At 31.6% G+C, this 10,566-nt stretch overlaps 1 protein-coding gene across 8 annotated transcripts in view; it reads left to right on the top strand.

Moving 5' to 3' along the window:
• LOC119068081 (teneurin-a) overlaps window positions 1–10,566 on the top strand; it is a 289,470-nt gene that overhangs the window by 128,447 nt on the left and 150,457 nt on the right. For 3 of the 8 annotated variants that reach the window (XM_037171496.1, XM_037171494.1, XM_037171492.1), the window contains exon 1: window positions 5,054–5,530. The exons of the other annotated variants lie outside the window; for them this stretch is intronic. In XM_037171496.1, coding sequence (XP_037027391.1) covers window positions 5,529–5,530 — 2 coding nt within the window. In that variant the 5' untranslated portion in view covers window positions 5,054–5,528. Of the gene's footprint in view, window positions 1–5,053; window positions 5,531–10,566 lie in introns of those variants that run through there. 8 annotated transcript variants of the gene reach the window in all.

Raw genomic sequence — 10,566 nt, 5'->3', positions numbered from 1 at the left:
AATGACTGATTAAACGAACAAATAGACCATAAAATTGCTACCTTTCTTCGGATTATAAGTACAATGAGCGCCCACTCTACGCAACGACATTTATGTATGACATAACATAAAGCAAGAAAATACCATCAAATGCGTAACAACAGCCAATAATTTCAAAGATCCTAATATTTTTACGATTGATTTATTAAGGGTCGCCTATATCGACATGAAAGAAACGCTAGCTGTAATTAGCGAGAAAATTATAGGATAGCGTAGCTAACAATTACCGAAGTAATGAATCCTACTTACACATTCAAGATTAGCTGCGGAAAATGCCGTTAACGAGATATCGAATAATGACTAATTTCATTTTCTTCTTCTTAATGATTCTGGTGTATCCAACCCACTGCTGGCTGACTGGATGTGGACCTCCACTGTCTTCTACCATTTCAAACTTGTTTGTGTCTGCTGTTCTCTTGATCAGTTCATTATGGATACGGTCCGACGTTCATCTGTCATTCTTACAATATGTCCTACCCAGTTCCACTTTAAAGGTGCTATTTTTTCCATGACATTGACTACTTTTGCTTGCTGCCGGATTTATTTATTTGTCATCGTATATCCGAGCGAAACACCGAGCATACTTCACTACATGGCTCTTTGTGCTACTCTCTACTTGTACGCGGTTTAATTTCCTTTTGTCTCCAATGAATCAAATGAACGTCAGTGTATCTGATTCTAGTTAAATTCGGTTAAAGTATACCTGCCAATCTTAGTATAATAGCAATTTCAATTAATTAAATGCATAGTCTAACACCTCAGACTCCATCCAAGCTATGTCCTAGCCAAAAAAGTTCAATGACCCGCCTCTATGGTACAAATTCGTACACAATAAAATAATAAACAAATTTGCTAACAATTCTTCTAAAAATTCGATATTTTCCATAAAAAAATAGTGTTCTTTGCCCTGTAATCAATATTATGCACGAAACATGGAAATAAAACTCTTCAAATGGTACTTTTAACGAAAAAAGAAAGAAAGAAATAATAATAAAAAAAATATTCGATTGCATGTTCAAATGTACTCAAAACTCGACAACGCTACAACTCACTTTGCCTCTACATTACAGACTATGCATTGTATACATACTTTGCTATATGATTTGATGATATTAATGCTTGAAAACTGATATATTATCTCGCTGCTATTCCATCCTTATGTGTAATACTTCTCCATACCACTTCATACCAATAACTTAGTTATATCACCGTCTTCCTACATACAGAAACATTATTATCCGTCGACATTATAAGAATATTGTGAACGGAATTAGAGTTCTGTTGTGTATAATATCAAGTCGGGTTGGTGAATTGTTTTTTTTTTTCTTGTCTTCTTTGCCCTTTTATTTTTGTCTTTCATGTATATATTTCTGTCTTTATATCTTCTTCCGACATGGATGCAAAAATTTTTTTTATGTATACAAAAAACAACGTCTTCGTTAATGATTATATGGGTGCGCTGCTTTCGTTTCGAAACACATGTATTACTTTTTCAGAGTCCAGGATGTAATAAGTTTATGACTGGTCATTTTCTATTTATATGTGTGGGCGTTTAGGACTCTGTTTTGTATACTGTCCTGTACTGAAAGTCAAAAAATAAATGACCAAATTAGTATTCCCTTCACCACAGATGGTATGAGAAGGTGGCTGGTGAAAAATTGATACAATTTAGCTGGATCAATTTGACAAAGTCAAACAGTAATTAAGAACATAAGGTGTTCGTCATCCATTTTTGTTTTTGTTTCTTTTCTTTTGATTGTTCGTTTCCATATAGACCAACCAACACTTCATTCATTTCTTCGATTCACTGCTTCATTTTTCTTTTTTTTTTTAAGAAGAAGAAGAAGATATGAATCGGCTAAATACCCGTTATTATACCACCAAAATGCCTTTTCAAATGAGCATGTTCATTTTCTCGAGTCGAACATATTTTCGTTTGAATTAAAATTTATAGTGTTCTCGCATGAACATTAAAAAAGATGTGTTTTTCTCTGTTAATTGATGGCAACTACCGCCTTTTCAAAGTGGTTGATTATATGCTCGTCGAATATATTATAAGAAAAAAAAATCTTACAAAAAAACACTGAATTCGCACCCAACACAGTTGTGTTACTGAACGCGCTATTTTTTTTATCAATTTCGTTGTAATTTTATGCAAGATATATGTAGGACTATGGTAATGCTTGTTTTTTTTATTCCTCATTCTTAATCTACAGGTTCTGAGTAGATTCTTGTACATGTTTGCAATTCGGCTTAGTATTCACGATGTTGAACCATAAATTTATTCATATTTTCTGGTTTGATTATTCTTTAATGTGCTTCAATAGATTAATATTAAATATTTTATGCACCGCATAGGTAATAGGCGTGTGATGGTAGCCAGATAGCTTGTAATTTTCAAGTTAAGTCAATATAAAAGCAATAAATTTATTCCAATTAGTGATTATGTATAGTGAAAAGCCGCAATGATAATTTATACGTGTTGAGGAACGAAGGTATAAGGACGCATAGTTGTTAAATGTGCACTTTATTAGCACTCCACTTTTTATTATCAAGATGGTTGACTGAATTTATGAAATTCCTTGGATTTTTTTTGTAATTTTTTTTGGTCATAAAATTGCTTCGATCAATGACTTTGTGCCCAATATGCCAAGCCAATAGGCAAACTTTAAGACGATCGATTTTGTATGTAATCCGGTACACTACATACATTAACGTCCGTTAATTGAAGCTAGAATGATCGGTTGTTTAATGGGCGGTTAAAGGTTTTATTAGAAAAGTGTTTTTTTTTTTTTAAATACAATCGCTTAACCGAACTGGTGTGCATACGTTATTTTGCACCAGCTGGTCCCATTTGGAATTGTATGTGACCAGCTGGTGCAAAATAACGTATGCACACCAGTTCGGTTTAGCGATTGTAATAGCAACCAACATTGCAACTAACAATAATGTAACAAGTGAAGCTGACTAAAGATGGAAAATTACTTCAATTTTGTCGGTTATATAATTTGGCTATAATTGTGTCGATAAAACATTTTGAAAACAAATTGAATTGCCATTATAATTGATGATAATGAAATGAATCAATTGACCTTAAACGTCAATTTAGTTGTAAAAGTTACTTGACAAACCGTCCATTATATTACCTGTTTCAAAACAAAATTTCGCACACGAATGCGACTTGCATAATTTTGGTACTGTTGCCATGAACTTTACCGCAGCTTTTACAGCAAACTATTTTATTTCATCAATGTGATGAAATGGGATGGTAAATAGATGGGTTTGAATGCCTCCATCTGTAATTGAATTGTTGGTCTTTTTCTTTTGTTGATCAATTTGGACCAATTAAAATCAGTTGCGTAGTGTATTTCGTTCAAGTCAGGAAATGAGCTAACTCTTATTCAATTCAAAAATTTTGAAAATCATTTTAGTGATGACGTTTCTTTTCTGTGTGTCTGATATTTTGTCATTATGATGAGTTCGTAAAAAAAGATTCATTGAAGCAGCAGTAATGACGAACAAAATACAGTAAGGAAGAAAAGGTACGTTTCTCTGTTGTTTTTCTTCTTCTTCTTCTTCTTCTCTTCATAAATATGTCCATCACTAATCTAGACTGTCAGTTAATGTTATTAACGTTTAAATTCACCAAAAAGCAATCGTTCATAATAGAAACGATTTTGAAAGAAATATGATCCGAGTGTACCACTTTACCATAAAAATTGTCGTAAAATACCATCGATTTTAGGCAATTGCCGAAGTCAATTAAAAGTTACAACATAAAATCGTTGTTGCCGAAATAGCATTCAGAAAATTAAAAAACGAGTCGATCATTTAGAACGATATTCAACAGGGCTGGCACAAAAATCAAAAATGTATTAAAGCGTAAGCAAAAATTGTTCTAAGTTACACCCTCTGTGTGGTCATCATCCATTCCATTATACACACTTTTATAACTTGCTATGTTAAACGTATAAAAAGGTGATGAACTAGCGAAGAGGACAAGTTGTTGAATGAATATTTTAGTTTCACTGCATGCAATATTCTCTCTTCAAAACAGAGAAGTTTGAGTATCGTACTTAAGAAAATAAAGTATTTGTAGATGATGTGAAATTGAGAGAGAGAGAGAGAGTTTGTGCTTGATGATGGATTCAAAAGGGGAAAAATTTATTGTCAGAAAGTAACCTTACAACGAGGATCTGGAGAAAGAATCTATGAGGGGAATAATGTGTACTGCCTAGCAGATATCACAAAATTTTAAATCAACATTTGTTTTTGTAATTTTATTTTCCGTTCCAACATTTTCGTTTGCATTTTTTTCCCAACCTTCGTAAACTTTGATCAGAAACAATTCTTCATTATTTCATCATTTGGCATTTAAGGCTAGTCAGTTTCAACTGGAAACCAAGCTGGAAACACTTCGTACAAATTGTGAAATGTAGTGTCCATCTGGGATAAGGCAAAGTTATAGTGTTCTCCGGTACACTTGTTGATGTTTACAAAATATCTTAAGTGGTGTAATGGAAATAAACTCAGCAATTGATCGAATTTCTTACATAATCGAAAATTTACCCGCAAATTTAGGTAACGAAATACATTCCAAATATATGTACACAAGAGAAATCACAAACCGCGCATGTTCTCTGATCATTCATCCCTAACATTTATGTTGCAGTCTGTATGTATTTTTTGCATGAAGAACAACGATATAAAATGAAATTGGTAATACTCTGGTACGTACCTATATAAATATGTACATGCTACAGATGATCACAAATTTATTACACAAGCGCAGCTGATGGCAAGGACTGAATTTTGAAAATAGGCAAGGATATTGCACCTTTGTATATATATATAATACATTTTATACGTATGAACCGAGAGAGCTGACGGAGAAGTACTAAGGTTTTTCTCTCTTTCGACTCATTCATATTTGGGATATAAAATACATTTTGGTATAACAGCAGAGATGAGGATAAAGTACATTTTCAATTGCGGCACGATACAAAAAGTTCTTTAGTCAGTCGTCAGTTAGTATTCGGTGTTTACGCTAACCGGACGTTATACAACATAATGTTTATATGTTGAGTGAATTTTCGGTTACAGAGCAAACAATTTGAACATAAAATAAAAAGGAATTATATCTTCCATGAATATCGAACTGGTTTAATATAATCGGGAAGAAGAATTGTATGAAAATTTTGGTGAATTGAAAATTATATTTCGATAGAGAAACAAACTGAATTGGTGTTAATCGTTAGGAATCAGATATATGTCAATATTATGGAGTAAAAGACATAAGAACCTTTAATAACGAAAATTTGGTGAAATTGTTTCAATATAAAAGGATGTGTGTGTGTGTTTTTTCGTCGTGATCGAAAATTTGTTATGGAAAAAATTGATTAACCAAAATAATCATCGAGTAATTGGATAAAAAAAAAATATTGAAATAAATTGGATACCGCATCATTGGAGAGCAACGCCTGTTGTTTATGTTAGTTTCAATTTAATTAATTTTTAGTCTATAAATGTACGATAAAGAAAAATATCAACAACAACAGCTTATTATTGTTCAGAATGAAAATCAATTTACTTTAGAGTTGTGTCTGCATGACGCTTAAAACGAAAAATTTCAACGAAGGATTTAGCATTTCTTTGACTTAATAAATAAATGTGGAAAAATGAAATACTTTTGTCTTAAATATATTTTCCACACATTAAAATTCATTTAATGTTCACTTGACACGACATTAGATTGTACGTACAAAGTGTTAAGTAAATTTTTCTATTTTATTGCCTTTTTTCGTGAAACGATTTTTTTTTCCAACTTTCTTCAAACATACATAGATGGTTTATGTGATGGGTTCTATATATACACACCTCATTCATATTTAGAATTAAAAATAACTAATGTGGAAATGCAAATTATTATGGAATGATGAATGAAAATTTGTTGTGGATTTTTTATAATGAAACTCCGTTTTTTTCGCTCGTCATTCGTCTCTGCATTTTCGTCACCATTAAACGAAACATTTTAATTGAATCGAAAAATGTCCGTGTGCGTGTACAGATACGAGAATTCTAAAAATATATAATTGAAGATTTAAATTATTAAAATGCAACCGAACGGATACAATTACGTTATGTTTGTACATTGCTGTGTCACAACAAACATGTGATATTTGTGTGCTCGCGGAGAGATTTTTCGGTTATTTAGAAAATGAATTTATTGCATTCGGTCTTTGACGCTGGTGATTTTTTTTTGATTTCGTTGTATTTATACTGGATAAATGTTTTTCGGTTGTTTTTGCCTGTGGTTTTATTGAAAAGTCAAAACATTGAAAGCAATTAATTAATCTGACAAAGATTGAAATGCACACACCACAACAAAATTTTCAATGGAAAATGGAAAACATTTCAAGCGAATGGGAAAAAAAACGTTTTTCGTTTATTTTATTTAAAATTGGTCTTCTGGATTAAATGGGATTTTTTGACGATTTGATTCACACTCTGAATTATCTCTTTAAAAAAACATTTTTTCTTGGTATGAAAATGGAAAGAAGTGAAATTAGTTTTCGAACTTTTTTTTCTCCTTCTTCTTCCTTTCGGTATATTTCTGTGTTGTGTTCATAAGAGAAGAAAAAGGTTTTCCATTCTCGGTTCAAAGTCAAATCCAAATATAAGAATTAATTAAAAACAGGCTCAATTGTTTCTTCGCAGGACAAGAGAATTATCTGAATAGGGATTTTAGAGATTTACATCTGACAGCCCCTTTCGTAAGAAAGGAAAGCAAAGGCAAAAAAAAAGTGAAATTCGTAAAATATTTTCTTTGTGAAAGTGGAAGGAAAAAAGATTTTTTAAATTATTTTCACCATGAAATATTCGTTTTGTCTTTCTTTAATTTCGTTTATTTTAAACATTCAACCGTATCCTTGAATATAATTTTTTTTTTTCTTATAAAGACAATTGTTGGAAGAGGGTTGAATTTTACAGATTCCTATCAGATTATTATTAATTTCATTGTATACAGCCTCCGTTGGCCTCTCTCCCTGATTATTTATTATACTTTTCATTAAAAAATTAAAACTTAAAATAAAAGGAAAATCTAATTAAAGTAATTATCAAAATGACGTTGAAATGAGCCAGAGAACAGTAGGTTGAACAGGAAAAAAAAAACATAATGGAAAATTGGTTTAAAAACAAATTTTGATAGCATCTTCTTGAAAGATGTAATATATACGGATAAAACAGACCCGGTAAATTCTCGCTTCTATATACACACATATAATAAAACTTAGTCGTTTCAAACTCTTTCAAGTTCCGGTCATAATAAGAATCGAAGAAAAAAAAAATTATTTTCACTGAGTTTGTAGTGTTGATTTTTCTTTTTTGCTTCTGTGTTCAATACACAAAGCACCTTTGTTTACCGAAATTAAGAAAAAAAAAAAACGATTACAATCTTTTCAGTCGTCGCTTTCCTCTTTATTGTTTAAATTAATTGAAATTAGTTGACTTTTGTCTCGATTTCATTCACCAGATAAAATAGCGTTGTAAGGAGCCAGAATATACATTGCTGAACAGCAGTGCTTAAATAAGGTAAACGTTGTGTAGTATACTTTATAGAGTTCGCTCTCGGATCCTTACACTAATTTACCATTGACATGTTTTAAACGTATATATATATAAATATAAATGCAATATGATATACACACAGCATAACCGCTCATATTATACACACCGTACGTCTGATGATTTCAAAATTGAATGTACGATTATATGTTCAATATATGTATAACAAACAGTTATACTAAAATCCTTTTGAAATTAAGTTTTGAATAAAGGACTGTGTTTAAACTGGGAACAGAAAATTCAATTAAAATTCTGTTGTGTGAATAATCATTGTGAATATTTGTGTTCATTGGAAATATTTTGATATTTGACGTATGCTGGTTTTTGGGTTTGCTTTGTGGCGCATTCCGTTCAACAAGAGTGCATTTGGAAATGCCAAATTAAAATTTTGCAATTAATAGTGATGGGATTCAAAATATATATATATTTATAATAAAAGATGGCCGGGGCATTGTTTTTTAGGGAGGTAATTGAGAAAAAGTTAATTAAACCAATCACACGCCACTGAATGAACTGAATTTGTTTATTGAATGTTGATCAAAATAACTGACATTGTATGTTGCTCATGGCCGGAATTGATATTTACCAATTTTACCCTGGTTGGTCTAGCTAAATCTGGGATCGCATAGCGATGTCAACATCACTCGCCGGTACCATAGTTAGATTGTTTCATTTGTGTGTCCAAGAGAAGCAAATACTTTTTTTTTAAATGATCCTTTTCACTTTGCTCTTTGCAGACTCAGTCTGCACTTGAGCTGTCCTGTTCTACCTTTACAAAAAAGATCATTATTTAATTCGACCAATTTTGATAAATATACGATGCAGTAAAGAAATCCAATTAATTAAACGAAGTTGCGTTAACAAAATGATGGTCGGTTATTGACCAACATTCTGTAATTTTCTGTAATTTTACGATGACATGTTTTCTACACTTTTCGTCAAATATTACCAAGAATTCAATAAGAAAAACTTTTGATGGACAAAGTCGTATGTTATATTATGAGCTTGGGATATCAATAATAAAGTTGAACAAATATAATATCAAATTGTATATGGGGGGGAAAATGGAAAAAGTAAAAAAAGACGACGACTACGACGCTGTAGAAGAAAAACTGGACAAGACAAATAATTAAATATTATGAAAATGATATGAAAATTGGAAAAGTTTGAAAACAACATAATGTGGTGTCTGACTTGAATGTGTGTTTATTAAACCGAATGTTGTCGATATTGAAAGGGGTGTTTCTATTGATTTTATGAATTGGAACAAGAAAAATAAAAGTTTTTTTTTTAACTCCAACATGGTTTGTTTGTGAGGATGTGTGTGTAGCAAAATATAATTTCGACACAAAAAGTTTGTTATTAAACTGCGGATGATTAAAGTAAAACTTTCGAACTTCTGTTATTTATTTATTTCTCGGGTTTGATATGAAATAGTTAATTAAAAATCATTTTTCACATCATCGTGGAAAGTTTTCTGGATTTCTATGTATCTTTTTGTAAGTTCTTCCGAAGGAAATTATCAACTAAATGCGAATATGTGTTCGGATAGACAACATTTGTATTCCTTCAGGCAATATAACATAAGAAGAAACTTCTCATAAATTTCAGTATAAGTTTCAACAAGACAACTTCAAGTTTTATGTTACCCAGAGCATGTTCATTATGTGAACAAATCCAGAAACCATTATAAATGACAACTCCCTTTTTCGGAATTATGTTTTCAAGATACCTGCGTAACCTTCACCGGTGCCACATACACTACACAAGTCTACTTAAGTGGAAACTCATCACAGCAAACGAATTTCCGGTATACGTACAAATGCATAGAGCAATTTCCACTGTATATTTACAGATCGAAGAGCGACTACTTGTAGATTGCTATTTAATCATCTCCGTTATTGGTATTCTTGCTCGATATTTTAGTTTAAATTTCGATTTATCGTTACGAAAATGGGAAACGATGATGTTGGAAATATGGTTTTGACTTTTGATATCGGCACGCCCGTAGGGCGTTAAACCATATACTGTAACTATTGACAAAAAATGAAAAATACTTTCTTAGCCAAAACTCATTGACAGTTTTCCGTCGCAATTAGTATTTACAAACGGCAACCGGTAAATTGGTTGTTACAGCCTTCTGTAACTGTGTCACGTTTACATCTTCAGAGTTTGTACAATAGTTTATGTGCTGATGGCTCCGAAACACAGTGATTGATCGATGAAAAGTATAATTTTCGATGCAAAATCTTTTACTTCATATGGTGAAACAAACAAATTTTCGTATGAGCCTACAGTTTTTCATAGCAGCTTATCATAGTTGATGACATATTACTGGTTGTTACTTTCAAGTGCCTTCATACTTCCAAGTTTAAAATATTCATAGCAAAGAACATTAATTTATCGTTTAACCGACATACTCAAACAAATCTTTAAAGGTATAGGATTTTCATATTTCTTTCTTTTACGAAATCAGAAATTATCATTGTGTTAGGAAAACCCTAGAGAAAACCCTCCTATCACACACGTATCTCGAATTTTGTTTGGAACATAAAAAGAAAATATTGAATGTGGCATTAAAAGTTATTTTTAACCTTTCGATATCAGGTTAGCACAAGGTAATTTGATCCGAAACGGTGGGTGTCACACAGCATAGGTTGACTTCTATAGGTGTTCGAACGGTGTGCTCGTCTGATTTATTGTAAAAGAAAGGACATTAATTTAACTGTAACAGTGTAAACGCTGAAAAATCTAATGGCATCTAAACAATGCAACAATTATAAGTTGACAGTTTAACATCACAATAAATTATAAGTCGCTTTGCACGACAAAACCTACATGAAATATAAATGTAAGCTCGCTGTATTATGTATATGTATCCATTTCATACGAAGCTCGATA

This window comes from Bradysia coprophila (genome assembly GCF_014529535.1).
Source record: "Bradysia coprophila strain Holo2 chromosome X unlocalized genomic scaffold, BU_Bcop_v1 contig_173, whole genome shotgun sequence".
NCBI lineage: Eukaryota > Metazoa > Arthropoda > Insecta > Diptera > Sciaridae > Bradysia > Bradysia coprophila.
Note: the sequence above shows the minus strand (reverse complement) of the source record. Positions and strands in the feature narration are given on the sequence as shown.